The sequence below is a fragment of the Brassica rapa genome, chromosome A05 (assembly GCF_000309985.2).
Source record: "Brassica rapa cultivar Chiifu-401-42 chromosome A05, CAAS_Brap_v3.01, whole genome shotgun sequence".
In the NCBI taxonomy this organism is placed as follows: domain Eukaryota; kingdom Viridiplantae; phylum Streptophyta; class Magnoliopsida; order Brassicales; family Brassicaceae; genus Brassica; species Brassica rapa.
The window spans coordinates 7,079,369-7,101,678 of record NC_024799.2 but is presented as its reverse complement, the minus strand read 5'-3'; the positions used below and the strand labels follow the sequence as shown (position 1 = coordinate 7,101,678).

Genomic DNA, 22,310 nt, shown 5'->3' with positions numbered 1-22,310 from the left:
TTTAATATTTACCATATTAATTTTGTTTCATAATACAACGTTGTAGTTTATTTGTCATTTTATTAATTGTTTTGACTCGTCAATTGTATTAATCACTTTTATTATATATTTATACTATTGGATTTATAATATTAAAATATATTTTATACTTAATTTATATATTATATAAATATACTATGTTACTTTTACACTTGTACGCTTTTAGTTATTAGTAATAAATAAAGAGAATATCTTTAAATAGTTTTAAGACAATTTTTGTTTAAAATTTAGCCAACAAAAAAAATACAAAATTACATTTATTAAATGTCAAAAAGACTTTTATATAATATATTGATTTAGTGTTTAGTGATTAGAGTTTATTTTGTAACCGGATGAGGTTAGGGTAAGGTTTAGGATTTATAATAATTTAGTCATTTTATTATTTAGTAAATGCTATGTTGGTATTATATCTTGGATGCTACTTTATGATAAAATTTAAAATGGTATTTTGGATATTTGCTTATAAATAATTACTAATTATTTAGTACTAGCTTTTAAATAATAGGGAAAAAATTATGCACCATAGTATTTACATTTGTTATTAGTTTTTAAATATATGATAAACCCAAGATTGCTGAATTAAAAAGAGAGGCAACCTTCGGTCCAACGCTTCATATGTTTTAGGGGACGTTCACTTTTTTATCAAATATCAAACTTAGGGCAACATTATCGGAGCACAAAGTTTGATCCTTAAGGAGAAGGGATCTACAAAAACACCAAAACCGAGAGGAGAAATCTGCTAAATAAGAGGTGTTTTGGTTTGGTCCTTGTACTGTTTGCGGGTCTCACTGATATGTGGCGGTCCGCGATTGGTTCGTTTCTATTTTTTTAATCGGACAAAAAAAGAAAAAGAAAATTAATAACCCTTACCGATAATGTTGCCCTTAGGGCATCTGCATCGGGCGTGCCTTGGGCCGTCCCTTAATCTTTATTGGATCGAAAATAATTCTAAAAGAAATTAAAATGGGTGGGACGGGCCGTAAGTAAGGGACACTCTGGGTCGTCCCGTAGGAGACGTGGCATCACGGTATTAGGCGATGAAAACGAAGAAGGGACGGTCGTTTCGGGTCATTCGCATTTTGGGAAATTGAAATCAAAATTCGAAAAAGGAGAGCTCGATGGCGACGAAGTGAAGCATCGATTCGAAGGTCGATCCTTTCCAAACGAAAGCGAGTACCTGATCTCCTCACTCCACCTGCGTCTTCTCTCTTCAACCGGAGTCTCCGTCGGCGTGTTTTTGCAAATCGAAAGGTCGCAGCTTCCAATCGAGAGGTCGCAGCTTCGAAATCTCAAACCACTGCCGTTCGATTCCGGTCCTGTACGCAAGCTTCTTTCCTCTCCAAATCCTCGGCGAATCGTCCCAATCTTGGCAAGGTACGGTCTTCAACTCCTAGATGAAATGGATAGATTCTAGGGTTTGCAATAGAATAAAGTTTATTGCTTTACATGGTTCGATTGTATGATTTGTATCCTTGTAGGTTGAGATTGTTTTCTTTAGATTATATGCTTGATTCTGGAGTCTCCGTCGGCGTGATTGTTTTCTTTAGTTTATATGCGTGATTCGTAGCTTAAAAATAGCCTCCATTTAAAACTTTTGTGGTTCGAGATGAGATCCTGTAACAAAATAGGTTGAGTGATTGCTATATTTACAGTTTGATATTAACTAAATAGTTTGTGTCTCTTGTGGTTGTCGGAAAAGATCCTGCTCGTTTTGTTTTGTGATGTAGTTTAGTTATGTTTTTGCTATCGTCTGAATCTTGCTTTGTGGGGCGCTACAGCTATAGCCAACCATCACAGTTGGAGAATAATTTTGGAAACAATTCAGACACTGAATACTCCGAGACGGAGGATCTAATCCAAATAACATATAGTTTATAAGTTTCTATTTGTATTGGAATAAATGTTTGTTAGTTTTTCTAAATTATGATTTTGTTTTTTTTAAAAAATTTTTGTAATTTTCTTAATATTTCAATTTTAATGTTAAACTTCTATCATATAAGTTTCATTTAAACTTGTTTACATATGTTATCACTTATTCAAATAAAAAAAATTATTAAATAATAAACTAAGGGACAATCAAAGTCCCACTATTAATCCACTTAGTCCCTTAGCATAGATCCCTTAAGATAAATAATTAATTAAAAATCCTAAGGGACTAGAAACACAATCCCACCATTGTGGTTGCCCTTAGGAATCCTATATACAATGCATGGTACGACGTTTCCTTTTTAGTAGTTAACATATATTGGTCAAGTTCCCATTTTAGAATTTATGCGTCATACCTAGACGATAGACAGAGGAGGAAATCGCATAAAATTCTATATACATCAGTAGAAAAATGACAATAGTAAAAACTAAAAGTATTTGGTTTTATCTGATTGTTATAAAGATACAACTGTTGAACTATAATTCCACTGATTGTAATAGTAAGAAGAAAACGTGTTTGATCGTTAGAAGAAGTTAATTAATTAGGTAATTAGAAAGATGGATAAAACCTAATTTTTTTAGATAATCTTGTATTTTTTAAAATCATTAAATTCTTTATTTTTTAACTTTTTGGATCATCTTGAATTCTTGATCTTCAACTGATCTCAATATAAATAGCTCTCGTAATTTGAACAAAATAAAAAATAAAAAATAAATAGCTCTCGTAAAAAGAACGAAACCCATCTCCTAGCATGCACTAAGGATAAAAAAAAATTAAAAGCTATCGGTACATGTTTTTAATCACCAGTTTTTGTATAGTTATCAATTTCAGGCGGTAAAACATGTTAATCAATCAGTGATGTATTAATTTACTTTATGTTTTAACGTGGTACCTCTTCTATCATCAAAGTAAATGACTGGACATTTACAAAAAAAAAAAAAAAAAAGTAAATGACTGGACCACCACTGCTTTTAGCATATATTGATCAAACATCTTTTACCGTTGCTTTGTTAAGATTTACCCTTAAATGATAAGTATCATTTCCCATCACCATTTAGAATCCAGTAAAGCTGTTTTAGACTAAAATGCTTTCTTTCGCAGGAAGCCAGATAGATACCTTCGGTTCATGGTTTCACTTTAACGACTTCTGTCGGAACTAGCTACACACATATTTATTTTCTTAGAAATCATCTACTTTGAATCATTTAACCACAATATATAGTGTTTCAAAAAAAAAAAAAAAAAACCACAATATATAAAAATAATATATAACCTATGTTTTCACATAAGAAACTGAAGGCGAACATTCCCTAACGTTGGCCAAAATTTGACCTAAGTTACCGGGATGTGGAAGAACAAGAGGAGACTATATAATATAGTCATCTTAAAATATAAATTAGATGGTATAATTTCAACTAGATGGAAACTTTAATTAGTCAATTCTTATTTGCATGAAACATATAATTAAGAATAATTAACCAAAAACATATAATTGTGTCTTAAGGAGGATAAAGTGAAATGACCGACTTAAATTAAATATGTCATTCACACATTGCAACAAACATAATTTAGTCAATTTTTGTCGCCTAGTTAATTAAAACTAGTTTGCATGAAAAAAATATAATTATGTTAAAGGACGATGTGCGAAAAAAAACTACAGGCAGTAACAGATTTATTGAGAAATTATAACCAAAATAATTTTGGAGAAGTGAGACACCGGTGTCGTCAAAGATAAAATGGAAAAGATTGGTCAAGTCATATGCCATCTCTCTCGAGGCAAACGAAGGAAGAGAAAGTGAGACAATCAAAACAAAATTAACTAATTTATTTTATGATTACTTGTTCATATATTTTATATTTAAAATACACACTGTTCTGAAAATTGTAACTGCACATATATGTTAGATTCACAAAATAAATATTTGTCTCCATTTTCGTTTGAAACTTTGAAACAATAACGATAACTAGAAAAACATTTGTATATTTAGAATTAATAATGCTACATTTTCACAAAGAATAACACTGATAATCTGAGTTAAAGAAAATTTTAATATTTAAATTTATAATTATTAAATATACCTCTTATTAAATGTATTAAATATTAAATGCTAAATTGATTTTTTGATAAATGAGAAAATAATAATAATGATTGAAAGGCTATACTGCAAAAATGTAAAACGACATTCTCTTTTGTTTTTTATTAACAGAAAACAACTTTAAAAGACTTTTTATGTAATTGAAGAAGAGTACAATTTAGTTATCTGTTAACGTTAATGCAAAAAACAAACATAAAACAGTCTAGACATTTTGTGATCTAAAGAAATTTCTGTAACTTAACAATAAGTTTAAAATGACTTTTAGTTTTTGTGAAATAGAAGAAGTGCAAGTTAGCTATATGCATAAAGATAACTGCTAAAATAAAAAGACAGCCTACAATTTCTTAGTATCTAAGGAGATTCTTACAACCATTAGTAAAATAGCATTTATATACTTTGTACAGATAAACTAATAACTATTTGTTCAATCTTAAAAAAAAAAGATCGGAACATTTAGTCCTAGAATATATTACAATTTACAATACAACATATGATAAGAGACAGAAGAAAGTAGATTTACGAAGTTGCTCCAATGCATCATTCGTTGTCCCTTCAAGAACATCAGCTTCTCACCCTTTTGCTTCAAATATTTCAAGCCAACATTTTCACTGCTCTTTTCCCCATCGGTCTCGGCTGATCTCGAGCTTATTCTCCGACAATTAATAAGATCGATATAAGTCTGGAGATCATGAACGCAAGACATGTTTTGAACATTAAAAAAATTTAGTGTTAGTTCGACCCCAACATGAGCATAACATGAACAACTCCATGGAAGCTCATAAAAACCACCTAAAACCCTAAAATTCTCATTAAATAAAAAGCCAGGAAGTTTTGTGATCGGATCATTAACGTTAGTGATCCTCAAAACCTTCACTCCTAGCTCCTCGCAACGTTTCTTGAACTTCAAGTTACCAACCCTAGGACCGGCAAAAGAGAACACAGTCACGGGAATATCTCTCTCGCCTATCTTCTTGTTTAAACCGAGCTCCGCAATGTCGTAAGCAAGAAGATGAGCTAATGAGCTTCCCATGCTATGTCCAGCGAGTGTGATACTCATATCTTCTCCTTTGTACTTATTCATCAATCTTGAAATTTCGGTCAGAAGCTGTTGTCTACAGCTCTCTAGTCCGAATCTGCTGTCACTCTCATCGGATGTGTATAAACTCAAGAACCCGGACTCGACCTTCACATGTCACATCAGGCCGCGTGTTATGAGGATGGAGCCTAGCCGGAGCCAAAGAGCTCATGAAGTTCGTTAACCATTCAGGGTTAGTCACCGTTCCACGAAAGGTAACCACGACGTCTCTCCTCCCTAAACGTTTTACCGAGTCATCAGATGAAACTGCAACGTAACCTACCCAACGTGCTCCCTTATTGGCCTCGTTCTGGATCGGACGGATGTTGATGTTTATGTCCGGCGTTGCGTAGATGTATTTGGTGACTTGGTACTCCTCAGGTTTGTCGATTCCCGTTTCTCTAAGCAAGGTATTTTTGCCATACTTGCAGTTCAAGTAACGTTTAGAAGTAGGGTTTAGATCAAAGGCTTTGTAACAAGTGGAAACTAAGTTTCCGTAGCGAGTGATCTCTTTTTGGAGAAGAGGATTTAAAGGTTCGATAAGATCTTGCCAGTTGTTACATCCTTGTATCTCTCTCCAAACCCGAGACAATGGTACAGTCGCTTCTGCGCTGGAGCACGGTGCCTGAGCACGAGATATAGGAGGAGAAACAACTCGAGAAGTTGGAATGTGTGGTGCTAATACTGAAGAAGTAGAAGAAGAAACTACAAGTCTTCTGGAGGTGTGCGTGTTGGAATTGTGGAGAGAGACAAGATAAGGAAGAGAGACAGTGTGTTCTAGATTTTTGTCTGATCTTGGAAGTGGAACTTGTTTCAAATTAGGGTTTTGGACAAGAGATCTAGCCGCCATTTTTAGAAGACAGCTTATAGAGAGAGAGAGAGAGAGTTTCAGGTTAGTGTCAAGAGAGACAAAAGTATGTGCAGGCTTACTTATAGCGATCACTGGTAGAGAGTTTCACATGTTTTGGCGTGTATTTGACTGAGAAAATTAGCTTAAAGTATTCGAATTACGATCGTTTTGTGACAAATAAGAATATTTTATGTGGTCGGCCTTCTAGTATTCAATTCTATAATTTCGTCTTGTAGTTCTTGATTCTCCCTAGTTCAGTCGTTTATACGCGTTACCATATGTGTGTGTGACTGCAAAATTGAGTAAAATAAGGAGAAATAAAGTAATTATGAAGTATATAATATCCCAAGTTATCAACACAAAAGTTACCAACCTCGTATACGTATAATTTTAGAAAACCAATTACAATTCAGATTATATACAGTTGGAGTGCCGATTAGATATAAAGTAACGTAGTCAACTGATTTAGGTGGGAACGGAAAAAAAATTGATAAAAGATTTCCGAAACTTCTTATTCGGCTGAAAATAACTGAAGGGGGTAATTAAGTCTTATTTCCTGTTCAAACAAACTTAGGGGGCGACTGGTCTTCCCGCTACCACCCGCAAACGCAGCTTTTGCAGTTGGTAGCGGTTGTCGGCGGTTTGCAACAATCACTCAAATCGCTCTAAACCGCTTCAAACCGCTCCAAATCTCATAAATTCAAAAGCTGGCTCAAGCTAGCGTTTGCGGTTGCGGGCGGTTGCGGGAGGATAAAATTTTTTTTTTTTTTTAAACAATATATATACAAAAGTAAAAATATTTAATAAAAAAATTAAAATTGAAATTATGAAAATATTAAAATATATCTATTATATTTTAATTAATATTATAAAATTTTATAATAAAAACAATTTCAATAAATTTTCAAAAATTAAAATTATAACTTTCTAAATATAAATTTTATATTTATTATAATTTTATGATTTTTAATATTTTTATAATTATATTAAATGTAAATATTGTTAATTTATTATTTGATTGTTACCGCATTTGGTAGTTAACCATTCATAAGTTACCCGCAAACGCACCAATTTTTAACCGCAATACCAGTCGTACAAATCTGTTAAAACCGCTAGAAACCGCAACCGCCCGCATCCACAAATTCCCGCAACCGCAACCGCAACCGCTGCGTTTGAACCAGTCAGACCCTTAGAAAAAAGCAGTGGGATTTTAAGTTTACTTTGTCTTGGGCCTTTAACATATTTACACACTTTACACTTGAGGGGTACTTGTTGACTTGCTTTTGTTTTTTCTCTTCTGTAATTGCCCTTATCGCAAACTAGTTATAGCGAGACTTAAAATCTGGTTACACAAAAAGTAAATAATAGTTTGTCTCTTTCTGTTACAATTAATTGGTGGATTTATTCAACAGTGAGATTTTTTTTGGACCGTTAGATTAAAGGATGTAAAAACAAATCGGATGACTAATGTTAAAGCAAGTACAAATCTACTAAAAAGAGAAGACATAAATGTGTATATCTTTCCTTGTTGTGGAAAAACATTGTTCATGAAACGTGTGGTAAGGCTGGATTGGTCTTATTTTGGCTGGTGGAGCTTGGTGCGTTGGAAGGTGGTCTGGTGAATCGTGGTGGGATGAAGTATGGTTGATGGTAGTGTGGACAGAAAACATGTGGTTGGGTGAAGGGGTTGAAACCAGAGTAGGCGTCTAGCGTGTGGGTGAACTGTGGCTGTGTGAAATGTGGTTGGGAAAGTAGTGGCTGGTCGAGGCATGGTTGGGGGAGACGTGATTGGGTAATCGTGGATAGGAGAATGTGAAGAGGTGACTTTCTGTTGGAGGTTTTTGCAACACATAGGAAGATTTAGGTGTCAACTAACGCTTTAATCACGGGTTGAGGAGATTATCAACGAATAATCAGAGAAGATAGGTCATACCATTCGTTGTGGTTTTTGAGAAATTAACGGCAGTTGAAATTAATACCGGTGAAAAATTGACGGCGGATTGTGTTTCCGTCGAATTGGAGGAGACGACGGCTTTTGCTATTTCACTATAACAAAAAAAAGGAAAGGGGTCTAGATCAATCTATAAAATAAGGTAACGTAGTTAAGATTTGTCTGATCTTTACTTGTAGAAGAATACAGCGTGGAGTCACCATGATTTTTATTCTCCGGCGGTGAGAATGAAGAAGAAATCGTCAAACTGGAAGAGAAAAAGATAACTACTTGATTTTTAGATATTGAGATAAGAGAAAAAGAGTAGTTGGTTCACGATAAAGATAAATAAAAGAAAAATGTAACTAATTGATTTCTAGTTTCAAGGGTAAATAAGACAATAGCACATAAGAAAGTACTTGACATGGAGAAAGTATGTTAGAGTGATATATGGTAGAAATAAAGTATGTCTAACTGTAAATTTTTCTGATCCCTTTCTTCGGAGAGAGAATGTGAAAGTCCATATGACCACATGATGTGTTTATCTAGATTAGCAACGAATTCGAATTTGGGTCTTTTAAAGATCTACAGAACGCTTTGTACCATCCGAATGCGTGGTTCAAACAAACTTTTATCCAAAGCATATACCAAGTTTTTGTTTAGAAGTTAAAAGCTTATACTAGATTACCATGTCATATACTGAGAAATACTTAATAACAGCACTAGATCATATTCTTGTTTAAAAATAGTACACAAAAATTCTAAAAAACATTGTTTTCTTTTATATTTGATTTGGATTTACGGTTTATTGTTTAGAGTTTATTAATTAAAAATGAATATAGAGTAAAATTTGGAGATTGAAGTAGTTTAGTTATTTCAACTATTAATTGATTTTTTTTAATTATATTGGGTGTTTAGACTGGGATCCACATAATTTTTAGAGGATTGATATTGACAAATAGTCCAATCTTGTAACTATAAAAGGTCGAAACATGGTCTTATGTTACATGGCTAAGTAAATGGCAATCTTGTTTCTAGAGATGGCAATCGATGGACTGGACCGCGAACCTGGCCGTAAAAGTTTATTGCATGGCGGGTATGGACCTGCGATTTCATGACCCGCAAAATAGCGGGTCTAGAGGGAGAGGATTGTGCGATACCGGGCCTAAAGCGGGAAAGCCCACAGTCATCCACAGGTTTCTCCAGATCCCGCATGTTCTAGTCAGTTCATTTCCTTCTTTACCTAAAAACAACAATAGAGAGAGAGTGAAAGGCAATGTGGATGTGATTTCCACCGTGGAAAAAAATGGAGCTCCGACGACGGCGGTTCGATGTCTGACAGGCGACAGTGCTTCTGGTCACCACTTCGTCTTCGAGCTGCAGCAGAGGAGCTAAACCAACAAAGATCCAATATAGTCGATTTTTCTTCTTCGATGTGTCTTCTATTCTTCCTCATGAGCTTCTAAACTTCACAGATCGGACATGCATGTACAGAGTTATGTATTCCAGACAAAAATTTGAAGTTTATTTAGACTTAAAATCTCTGCTCTAACTATTATATATTTTTGAGGTTGTTAGCTGAATAAGTAAAGAGATCTGTTAGATCCTTGTAATAAGACCAACAAGATCTGGAGGTACTTATCTAGTTTAGCGATTTTATGCTTTTGCATGTGTGTTGTTTTTGTTCCTTATTAAGATAAGCTTATTGCGATTGCTTGAACGGAAATATCATGAACTAATTTGTTTGTCTCTGATATTGTTTAAGTGTTAAGACTGGATTAATATCAAATGTTTTGTCTCTGATATGTTGATGCTTGTTGTGTTCGGTCTCTGATATGTTGATGTTTGTCGTGTTGTCTTTGTTTGTGTTCTGTCTCGAGGTGATGGAGTGATGGTGAAGAAGGAGGCGGACTGGTTCATCTTCTTCTCCTCTTCACTGAACAAGTACAAAACTCTTCATTTTCAGGTTAGTATGATGTTTAGTTGCAATTGTCTGTGTCTCAGTTAGCTTGATATTTAGTTACTTGTTGTTTGAAATTGTGACTGTGTCTTATTGTCTTGTGCTGAATGGTTTAGTGGATTTTGGGTGCATAGGTGATGAAAAATCATTCTAAGGAATGAAGGGTGATTGTTCATAAGCTATACGGCAACATCTACTGCGAAATTAAGACATGACTTGTGTTCTGTCTCATATTGTTTACGTGTGTTGACTAGTGTTGCGAATTCAAGCCGCTAGGGGAGAGAGCAGCCTTTCAGGAGGACCTGTGACACCTGCACGGATGCCTGCCAAGCTTGTGAAAAATCATCGTAAGAAATGAAGGATGACGGTTCATAAGCTTGGCGGGTGAATTCGATTCGAAGTTAATACAAGTAAATTGGTTTGATTGCATGTGTGTGTCTTGTCTTGTTTTCTACTTGTTTACATTGCTTGTGAAAAAACAGTGTGTGTCTTATGTTTTGTCTTATGTTGTTGAGCGAGTTAAGACCACCAAGCTTGTGAAAAATCATCCAAGATATGTTGTTTGATGTTTAGATTAGGCTTTATTTTTGAATCTTGATGCTTGTCGTTTGAGAATGTTTATGCTGCTTGTCCTCAAGCAAGTTTAAAATTTGAAGTATCAATTTTTAACAAAACTTAATTAACAGATTAATAAATTTTAAAAATCTTACTAATTAGCTTAGGTTACGAAACCATAACTTAGCTTAGACTTATCGAAAACAAAAACCTAACCAAAACTTTAGAGACCATGGGATCAAGAAGCGACTCAAAAGATTAGTTCACTTTGGATACTAACTACTCGGCACCAGCTACTTTTGACTTCGGGACTCAACAAATCTTTGCTAAACTAGCTGCAGCTGTTGAGGTTGCTGATCAGGTCGCTGATGATGTTAATGATGGAAAGACGCAAGGAAGAAAAAGACGCTCATCAGTCTTGTCGATTCTAAAGAATATTCTGATGTTGAAATCACTCCACCAACCCAAACAAGCAAGGCTCTCAAACAACCCAGTTTTGGAACAGCCTCGCGGAAACCCATGTTCCAATCCACTTTAGATGGTGGTAGTGCCTCGTCCGCACAGGCATGTAGTCATAAGAAGTATGTTCCTATGAAATCTGTGATTCGTGAAGGGAGAAGAAAGCCATCGACTCAGGGCTTGTCTACTTAGTCGCAAAAGAACAAGGACTCCTCTAGTCAGTCGCAGAAGAAGATGAAAATCCAAGATGAGATACCGGATGTCGATGATGAATTGGAAGAAGATGAGTTTGATGAGGATGAATACAGTTCACAAGATAGGGAGAATAGACAAAATTCAGACGTGTGGGTCGATATCAAAGTGGTTGATAAACCTAGTGGATATATTAAAACTGTATGAAATCATTGCAAATTATGAGTATGCATGGTATTCTCATTCGCATAGAACAAATAGATTGAGAAGACATTGGGAGATATGTAGAATATATCCAAGGAATACTGGAAAGCAGCAACAATTCAATACCTAGGGGAAAGTACAATCTCGATGGGACAGGACGGATAAACATGTTTACTATCTCTACTAGTTTCTCACAAAAACCGAACCTATGACTGATGGGTTTGCACTTTTTCTTAATTTCTCTTCTTGCCACCACGATATTACCATTTAATTATAGATTTTTTTTTTGTATAATATTTTATTATACTACCTTTTTTTTGCTATCTAAATTCTTTCCCCTAAAATAATTTTATACCGACAAAATCAAATTGAAATATATTACAATATAACTTTATCAACAGCCAAACTCTCTTCTTTGGTTGGCTGTTTTTTTGACTCTTTTGTGATACTGGTTCTTTTTTTTATAACATCAATTTCCATTTATGTTAAGCGTGAAAGACCATAATCATGAAGAAGATTAGTGAGTAAATTTGGGACATAAAAATGAAAGCAAAATGAAGCCATATTAGGCAGTAGGGTTTTTGCAAGTCTATCAGCAGGTTTGTTTCCTTCTCGTTTGATCCATTGGAACATGATTTCTTGAAATTTATGCGCCCACCCTCTGATTTCACGTGTCCAATTATACATTGCAAAATGGAGACTCTTATTATTAATGATATCAATTGCCTTCTTGCAATCACTTTCAATGATAATCTCGTTATGACCTTGAGTCCATCAATGTTAAATAGCCATTAGAATAGCCTGGGGTTTGTGTTGTAGTTTCAAATTTTCTGTTGGTTAGAGTAGTGAACTGGAGTTCGAGGAAAAAGCTTCGGTAGTTTGGTTTAAATGTCCTAGCACTGCTATAGTTGCCGATTTTGGTTTAAAGTCTCCTGGAGACTTTTCTACCATTTTTCGGGGTCTTGAGTTTCTCTAAACCCCACCGTCCACAAATATACTTTTCAGTATCATTTTCTCGGTTTTTAGTTTTCACAGTCGTTATCGATGTTATAAAGTCTGTATTTTCATCATCTTATAACATTTTTATATGCAATTCAATAACAAACCTTTTATCATTATAAATATATCAGTTTTCTTGTAAATCTCCAATAACCTTACTTTATTCATTGTAGTTCCACCATGCAACAGTTATCCTTAATTGTAAGACAAAACGACAACAAGTCAGAATGATATTACAAATCACATTTGCTTCCCTGACTACAAGCTATACAAGCATATGCTTCCAGCCAATTTTAAAATATGTAAATTATCAACCATTTTTTATGAAAGTTTTATTTACTATTATCTAGTAAAGCCAATAATATTTTTTTTTGCTTGCGGTCTATTATATTTCACGGCAATTCAGGGTCGGGCCTGGTCATATGTACTGTGTATGAGCATGTAGCATCTTAATAGATCGGTTTTCAAACTGATATTATATTGATTAAGGCATCATTAGGGGCTTCTTCTAGGTTGTTTCCAAGAACTAGTTCGGTTTATCGTTTTTATTGGGACTTTTTGGTTTGTTGGGTTTTTATTATTTCCATAGTATGGATGCATACGATTAAGAAACAACGTTGCTATTACGGAGACAACTTATTATATGCTTTAATTACTTTCTGTCAATAACTAAATAACCAAAGCAGAATATATGTTAGTGTTTACCCTGTTCGAAAACGCGGCTGCCTAGCCGCCTAGGCGCTGTTCGGAGGTTGACTGCAGCGATTATGCTCAAATCGGTATAGCCAGGCGTTGACCCGCGTAAGACCGTCTAATTTTCGCGTTAACCGCCTAATTTCCGCCTAATCCTGCGTTGACCGCCTAAGTTTTTTTTTCCGTGAGTGTAAGGTAAAACACGGTTGATTGCTTTTTACTCATTATTGACAGATTTTGTGTAATTATTCATTACTAAATAATTAAGCTATCAAACCCAACCATTTACGAATCAAAAAGATACTGTTTAAAATTGTATAAAAAATTATATAATTATGTCTAAGAACTTATATCATCATATTTAAAATTAGCTAAATATATTATAAATATATTAAATTGTATTTAAAACTAGGCCTTGCGTAATCCTCGAGTACTTCCCGATTTTTCGGTAACTCGTTAGGTCCGGGGTTACCGCCCGACTAGCGCCTAGCGTAGGTCCGAACATGGGTGTTTACTATGTTAGATATATATTTATATAGAAAATACAATCATATAGATGTAGAAAATTTAAGTGGTATATGTTGAAAGTTTTTAAAAAATGATTTGTGTACCTATGATTGACCTATATTTATCTTTTTGATCATACATAGAAACAATTTTAGAGTTAAATGTATTTTAACAAAAACTAGATTTGGACCCGCACAACCGTGCGGGTATTAATTTTCATGTATATATATATTTTACATAATTAGAATATATTTATATAATTATTTTAGATATAACAATTTGATAATTTTTATGCTGTAAGTTAATTGATTATTTCAAATCATCACATATTTTTGGTATTTTTATTATATATATTTTAAAATTAATTTTTATTCAATTATTATGATCCTGATCCGTAATTCAAAGCGCTAGATTTCTTTTATCAATATTTTTAAGTTTATTCATTTAAGATAATAACTATATATATATATATAAAAGTTTAAGATAAGTTAATTTTATACATGAATTATCTAATTTACTAATGTTAACCCGTTCTACCAACATATTCTATTTCTAGCATAAATTTTTAATGTTAGTGAAAATAAAATATATTAATTTATCAGTTTAAAATAATTTTATCATATTTAGTTAAATACAATGTTTTATTTTAAAATAATAGATATAACTATAAAATAGTAAAATTTGATATAATTTTTTTCATTTATAAAAGATAACTGAATATATATATATTAATGTATAATAATATTAATTTCATTACTAATTACAAAATTAGTGAAAATATTTATATACAATTTTTGATAATTAAGATATTTTTATAATGTTTTTCAACACATTTAAAAATATATATATTTATATTTATATTTTAAATTAAAAGATATCAAATTATATTATGATTTAAGTAGTTAAAAGATTATATATTAGCATTAAGGAAATACATTTAATAAAAATTTAAATGATGATCTAAATAAAAATATCAAACATGAATCAATGTGAGTTTGTTAACCAATCCAGGTTTTTAGGAGTTGATATTATATTAGGAATGATATATTATTAATCCATATTATTAGTAATAAATGAATGATAATTGATTTCTAGTAAGGGTCTATTTTAAAAAAAAATCACACATGAATCAATGTTGTGACTTCTGTTTTAATATATAAGATAGTGGAGGGATAAGTGATCTATCGAAAAGTGATGTGTGTGGTACCGTGTATATAAGACTAGAGCATGGAGAAATATTTTGTGATGATTGCATGACTAATAAATAAAGTGTTGAACTTTTGAAAAACAAATATAACGGCCAACATACAGAATGAAAACCCATATACCGAATAAACTGGTATAGAATGCTTATTAGCTGTAAATGGTCGGAGTGTTTTAAAAATCATATTCATTGTTCGATAATTTCAACAAACGTAAGAAACGGTTGACGAGAGAAAAGAGCCCTGCATATAAACTCCTCACACCTGATCGAGTAAGTCAAAAAGGTGTCAAACGAGCTATTATATAAGCACGCGTATTTTTGGATCGGATTAGGTTTCAGTTCTTCAAATACCAAAATTTTGAATAATTCGGATATTTAATCAATTTCGGTTCGAATTTGGTATTACTTATTCGGATTGAGATCGGTTCGATCTTCGAATTTGAGTTTTTTGTCCAACCCTAAATAGTGACATAAAAACAAATAGTATCATATTTTAAAAAAAAAATACATTCGCACGGGCGCGTAGATCAAAATCTAGTTATAATTTTAAGATTTAAACAAAAGTTATTACTAACAAGATTCAAAATCAATCAATCTGGTTATACTAACGGGTGAATCAGGAATGTATATATACTTAGATCCTAAATTAGTGAAATACACATATGAGGTGTAAACTAAAAATTGTTGTAGCTTAATTTGTATAAACGGACAATTTTGCATTTGCAGCTTGCACGTCTTGAGTCAAAAGTAACAGAGAGAGAGTTACAGTATTTTATTTTACAGATTTTTGTAGAATTTAGTAAATGATTATGAAGTGTAGTTCTACACTTAGATTGGTTACAGACACATGAACTTTCCCGCCATCAAGAATATAATGATACTAAAGTTTTCAGAGATGTATATAATAGTTTAGCAAGTAGTATAACACTAGGTTAAGATCCGCGCCTTACGCGGAATGGATATTATATATAAATTATTTTCAAGTATTATATATTTTTTACATATTATAAAATAATAAATATATATTGAATAATTAAAAATTTAGTAACTATTACGTATATAATTAAATTGGTACAAATGCTTAAATAGATTTTATTAATCCAGCTAAACATTTTTTTCTATTTTATATGGCATAAAATTAAGTTTAAATGATATTAACATAGATATATAGTACTTTTTTAATATTGACATCTGTTAAAAAAAATTTTGTACTCATATTATTTTTGATCATTTGTATTTATTTATAAAAAAATTTAAATCAATGATAACAGTACAAAATTTGTGGGATTTTTAATAGTTTTAATAATTTATAATTTTAAAAACATTCAATGCAAAGTTTAAAATCTAAATATTAAGTTGTCAATAATTGTTCAAAATGTTTATCAAAAAAATTCAAAACAAATTCGAAATTAAAATACTTATGTATTTTATATGGTATATAATTTATTTTTTAAAACTATTAATATACATATATATAATATTTATTAAATGAGACTTCCTATTTATGTAATTTCATAATCATTTATATCTTGTTATAACATAAATTTTAAATCATGGATCACAAAAATTTCTATGTGAGATTTTTAATAACTTTAGTCATGAATATTCGTTTTTAAAAATTCAAAATATAACATATACGAAAAAATCTAAATTTTTATTATATAGTTAATGTAGTTGTTTAATTTATTTTAATAAGTTAAAGTTTTTAAAAAAATGATAGAGAATATACTAATTTTTATCAAACTTTTATTATTCAAAATCATTAATTTGTCATATATACTTTAGCCACATTAGGTAATTCCGTGATTTTTATTTAAGGAAACAATAAAGAACATTTATGATTAATTTATGGTTAGTTTAATAAAAAGCTTATTATATATTTACATGGACCAACATATTTTTCTAAGGATTCTAGGAATGATTGTGGTGATGACATGTGGCTACAAAAATATGTTGTAATGCTTCTCTTTTAATATATAGTGGATTAGTGGAGAGATTTACACAACATTAATCCAAGAGACCATATATTTTGAGAAGTAGAGTATTTCTGCCTCACCCTTAGCATCTCTCGACTCTTGCTATGAACATGAACCTTTATTGATGGTTTGTTGATGTACATTATTGTGATGGTTTCTTGCCTCCGCTTTCTGCTCTCTTAGAAATGAGATTTGCTGGTTGAGTCAAGTGTATAATACTTCCGCATCAGAAGGTTACTTGATACTCACTGCTTCTCACAGTGTATATGCCCTATGCATCTAGGGGAATTTCAATAGGCTGAATGGATGTTGAACCTTTAATGATCTAGCTGCCTCTCCAGGATCCATCAATATTTTAAAATACCCAGCCAATTCCAGCCTTAATTGTGCTTTGTTTTGAGGAGCCTCAGGAAGCATCTACAAATCAGCACATTATAATTAGCTTTGGTAATAGCGTTTCCATGTATGTCATTGGAGCCTTTTTCTTCCCATCATGTCCACGTTGCTTTGACTGCTATGTTTGGAGATATCTTTCGTCGAAGTGTCTTAAAGCCAAAATCAAACAATTAAACAGATTTCACCGATAATTCACTTAGTATCTTTGCAATGAAGGAACAGCAACTATGGACATATGGTGTCCCTAAAACAATAGCTGTTGTCTCTGTTCAACATAAGCATTGCTGTTTCTGTTGCTCAAACGAACCCCAAAGCCCTCAAATGTCACAACAAAGGAAGATCTACCAGAACAAAGGAACTTCTACAATTATAACAATACATTGCAAGAACCTGAGCTCTGTCTCTCTGATTCAACCTTAGCACTATTCCTTGTAACAAAAAAAATGGGAATTGCTTAGCTCTTACTCTTGTTTTTTAAGCGCCGGATCAGTACTTGGGGAGACTCCTGATGTCAATTTCTTCACACTACCTTTGGCATCTGCGACAAAAGAAGCGTCTGGCTTGTGTTTATCTACAGGTTCCTTAAGCGCCACACAGATGTAGAACACAATCACTACATTGACTGACACCACCGCAAGAAATCCACTCAGTAGTGTTAGAGAATGAGGAGACAGTGTTGCTGAACCTGTCAGAGATATTTAAACAGAGCAGTGTAAGAGGTGGTAGAAGCTCTCAGACACCAATGGTTGCAAGTTAAACGATTTCTATAACAAACATAATTACAAATCTAATGCTGGGAAACCAGCTTGTGGCAGTAGATAATCAAATTTGATCACATGAACTAAGCGTTTTTTGTTCAAAAAAAAAAACTAAGCTTTAAAGACTAGAATGCCTTTGTTACAAGAATCAAGGTTACAAACATTGCTACATATCCTCTTGTAGCAATCTCAAATTCATGTACCTAAAACCTAAGTTAAAATCATAAATTAAGTTTGCAGTTGCTAAAAGATTTTACAACCGGAATTCTCTAATCTGCTATCAGATCCTAACAAGCAGCTATTCTCATGAATCAAGTGTAAAACCTACTAATCAACAAGACTAAGCTTATGATCAGAATTTGTATTAGATCTAAGGACCATAGGTTGTAGTAGGACAGACTGATAGTAAATGCGAAAACAAAACTAGATGGATTAGATTAGGCAATTAGCAAAAGAATGCCCTCTGGTTTGTAGAAAATCATCAACTCTTTTTAAAAAAATTTGTCTTGCAACTAAAAACCTCAGTTATTTAGTAATGAAAGATCCAGAGAAAAACTCAGAATCACAATGATACAAGTGCAAACCTGGAAAATTCTAACAACTGATCCTCCTAATCTATATATAGATGCATCACCAATAATTTCAAATATCATCTCGTTCAAAAGTCAAACTCACCAGGAAGCAAATCATTGTTGAAACAGTATAATATCGCAATAGGAAGCATCCCCATGAACATTGATGCGACTAGGAACTTCTGCAGAACCCCTCCTCCCATGCTCTATCACCAACAATCTAACATCAACAAAACCAGGATCATTCGCAAAGACGAGACAAAATCTGCAATCTATGGTTTCCAACAAATTAGCTTACCTTTGATCTGCCGAGTTAAGGTCTTCGACTCGCTCAAGATCTCGGTGTACAATGAAAATTTGCAAGTCTAGATTATTGTTTGTTTGTTCGAGTGAGTGTATATTGCTAAAACCACATTTCAAACCGGAATAAACCGGTACATTCAACCAATTATTATATGCGGTTCGATTCAAAAAAAAACTGGCCTGCCGTTTTCTAAAACATGGTGTCCAGACTACACGCTGTCTCTGATTTTTCGTCGCTTCTTGAGAGTATCTGCCCTCAGGGTGAGAGGATTTTTGCCCCCAACAATAGCATTCTCTGCCTCCGCCCCTGCATACACTTGTGTAAGGTACAGAGATGAGATGCAGGTAAGGAGATGGATACCTCTTTTAGTATTTTAATACTAAAATAAATTTAAAAAATTTAAAAAAAATATTCCTTGACATATTATGCTTACAAACAAATATAGACTTTGATATTCTTTTGATCATAAAAAGACTTTAATAGTTAAAAAAAAAAAGACTTTAATATCTCTTGAACCAAAAAAACAAAAATCTTAATTCAACCAAAATCGAAAAAGAAAATTGGAATCAAACTGGAAACTAAACTATCTTGCCTAAATATATCAGTGAACAAACACAAAGATTAATAAATTTGTCAACAAAAGTATTCCCGCCTTTTCCCGGGTCAAAATCACAGCCTGAGCTCGAGGTCCACCGTCGTTGTCGTCTCTGTGACTGATTCCAGTGAGGTCTCTTGTACAGCTTCGAGAGGAGCCATCTCCGTGCGCACTGGGGCCATTGGTATATTTAGGTCCACAGACCGCCCCAGCCGGAGCACGAGGTCCACCGTCGTCGTCTCTGTGACTGATTCCAGTGAGGTATCTTGTACAGCTTCGAGAGGAGCCATCTCCGTGCCCACTGGGGCCATTGGTATATTTAGGTCCACAGACCGCCCCAGCCGGAGCACGAGGTCCACCGTCGTCGTCTCTGTGACTGATTCCAGTGAAGTCCTCCTATCACGCCTCTCTTGTACAAATGGTACATTTAGGTCGAGTATGCATTGGCCTGAATCTCTTTCTAGAGCCATGGATGAAGATGAAGCTGCATGCATGGCTTGAGACATATCCGAAGCTGGAGGCTGATGAAAGAAGGCAAGATAGAGCTTCGTTCCATCTTGGGAGTGGAATGACCATAGTCGAAAAATCTGCCCTACCTTGTCCTCGAGATTGTTCTCGCGGACGACGTGGTTCCATCCAGAACATAAGGAGTAATTGGGACAGTTCATATTCCATCTCCTTAGTTTAGCATTCCGTTTTCTACCATCCGATGCGACCACGATCACAGCAACACCTTTGTTACTACTATTATCTCTTTGATGTTCATCTATGAGGTGCAACTCTGCCTCGTTCAAGAAGTCCATCTCCACTATCTGCTTAAAAGGAATCAAGAGACGTCCTTGGTTTGGGTTGACATCACTCGTCTGAATCATCTTATCAATCACCAGCTTCGCGCCCACTCCCTTTTCTGTTATCATCAGATTAACCAGCCATTCCGGTGTAACCCCTCTCTCTGGTTTGACCGACTTTTTTCCTCTGACCGAAGGCTTAACTTCCCTAAGAGGCTCTGCGTTGATGGGTTCTTGATACACTACACGACGCTTCTTGGACTCCACGGAGGACAAACTCCAAGAAGAAGAAGAAGAAGAAGCATAATCATGAAGATAAGTAGTAGGGTTTTGTTGATTCTTGCATTCATCAAGCTCCGTAGATACACTATCCTCTTCTTCTCTTACTCGTACACTTCTTGTTTCTTCCTCACCGTAAGAGCCAAGCGACGTCGCCAGAAGTTCAAGACATCTCTTCTCACCTCTGGAACCCTCCTCGGAGCGTTGATCATCATCACCATCTGTCACCATCTTCATCGAAAACTAAACTAGGATTCTCTTTTGGCAATCTCTCTGAGATAATTATTAACAACAATATGAGAGAGGGAGGATTTAAGTAGTAGCAATGCTTTGCTTATATAGTGATTTTGATAGACTAAAGAAGACCTTTTCCTAAGCGGACTTATATAAAGTCTAGTTTCCTTTGTCCTTTGTGTTTAGGTGAAGACAATCTCATATCTATTACAAGTTGCATCTTTTTCCATATGATTATCGCTAACAAAAATATATAATTTTCAACGTAATTAAATTAATCTTAGGAGATTCTTGGAGAACCAATCATATTAATTAATTTGGGTGGCGTTGTATACTTACTAACAATTCTGTTATTTTTTGTTTAGTGAAGTTAATCTGAAATATGTAATAACAACCTCTGTTTCCTTTTCAGATCAATATGTATATTTTACTCCTATTGGTTATTTTTTCCCATTAACAAAAAATATATAGTTTTCAAATTAGAGTTGAGTTGAGTTCTTAAAGTCTATGTCCAATCCGTGTTGTATTTATATTTTCAAGGGTTTAAGAAAAAAAAATGAAAATATTTTTTTAAAAGGTGAAATTAAAAATACGATTAAAATTGACTTTAAAATAAAAAATTAAATTTCTCATCTTTTGGATGCTTACAGCCGTTGTTTTGAAATCCGACCCGGATCCGCGGTCGAACAGGTAAACCCAGTGACCCGATATATAATTCAATTTAGATTTTAAGAAAAAAACCATTATTTAAAAACCCGATAAAATCCACAAAAAACTGTTAAAACTCATAACCCGACTACCTGTTAAACCAGTGGTTGAATCAATACGTAACTTTTGAGTTTTTTAGTTACATTATTAGAATACATTTATATATTTTAATTAAGAATTTATGTTTTTAGTTCTTAAAAAAAATTAAAAAAAAAGATCACATGATCATGTAGATTATGAATCTATTAACAAAACTAGTTGATGTGATTTGACATTTATTTATTTTTTATTCAATAATCTATTGCAATTTTATGTTTTACTTTTGGATTTAAAATTTAATTTATCACATCAGACATTTATATACCGTTTAGATGCAGGAAATTTTCACATCAATGCCAAGAAACGATGCCACCTCTCCTGTAAAACCCTTCAATGCTGTCATTATGTACCAGGAATCTGTATTTGTTCTTCCACAGAGATATGTGTCACCACAAAAAAGGTTGTCCTGTCTTTGTTAAAATTTTAACATGTCTTCAGCGATTTTAATGATCAATATGGAAGTTTTAACAATATTCATGTTGACACTGTTTGTAGAGTACTTTTAAGGAACATACGCCTATACCTGTTGCTCCCTTACTGAAGCGTTTCAAAGATGACGAACCTGTTAATGTCACATGGGATTCTATTATTGATATTCATCATTAAGAACAATGAGTAAATCGCATGAAACTGGCATACAACCGTAATGGCAACGGTTTCACCAAGATAATGGTGTTTGGCAACCTCAAGGCAACAAAAGGAAGGAGATGATGGATTTGATTAATGAGCTTTAAACCAATCTTGTACAATCCATTATCCACTAACAGTCGTAAAGTAGGGAAAGTTATGTCTTTGCTCAGAAATAAGCTGACGTGTCAGCAAAAACTCCTATGATACTGATGATGTGGAGGGATGAAAATAGATAAAACTCTACCTTATTAGTATAGACAGATAGATATATTTGAAAAAAC

The 22,310-nt window shown here is 33.4% G+C and overlaps 2 protein-coding genes across 8 annotated transcripts; both read right to left on the bottom strand.

Annotated features, from left to right (window-relative positions):
• Positions 1–4,358: 4,358 nt before the first annotated feature.
• LOC103867708 (phospholipase A1-Ialpha2, chloroplastic) lies at positions 4,359–6,811 on the bottom strand. Its single transcript, XM_009145807.3, is given in 2 exon segments — positions 4,359–5,257; positions 5,259–6,811. Coding segments are annotated over 2 exon segments (1,455 nt in total). The 5' UTR covers positions 5,988–6,811; the 3' UTR covers positions 4,359–4,531.
• Positions 6,812–17,221: 10,410 nt separating this feature from the next.
• LOC103867707 (B3 domain-containing protein At2g31720) lies at positions 17,222–22,092 on the bottom strand. 7 transcript variants are annotated; one of them, XM_033291771.1, is made up of 4 exons: positions 18,691–19,352; positions 18,496–18,612; positions 17,528–17,747; positions 17,222–17,489 (listed from the first exon to the last, which is right to left on the bottom strand). In XM_033291771.1, the coding sequence occupies exons 2-4, from the start codon at positions 18,593–18,595 to the stop codon at positions 17,387–17,389; spliced, it is 423 nt and encodes a 140-aa protein (XP_033147662.1). In that variant the 5' UTR covers positions 18,596–18,612; positions 18,691–19,352; the 3' UTR covers positions 17,222–17,386. The 7 variants fall into 7 exon arrangements, with proteins under 7 accessions (XP_033147662.1, XP_033147663.1, XP_033147661.1 ...); XM_033291772.1 differs by having other exon boundaries at positions 18,496–18,598; XM_033291770.1 differs by having other exon boundaries at positions 18,496–19,352.
• Positions 22,093–22,310: the final 218 nt, after the last annotated feature.

What these genes read in the sequence shown, in the direction of transcription:
- LOC103867707 (XM_033291767.1), bottom strand. Translation starts at nt 20,595, where the DNA reads ATGAAGATGGTGACAGATGGTGATGATGATCAACGCTCCGAGGAGGGT.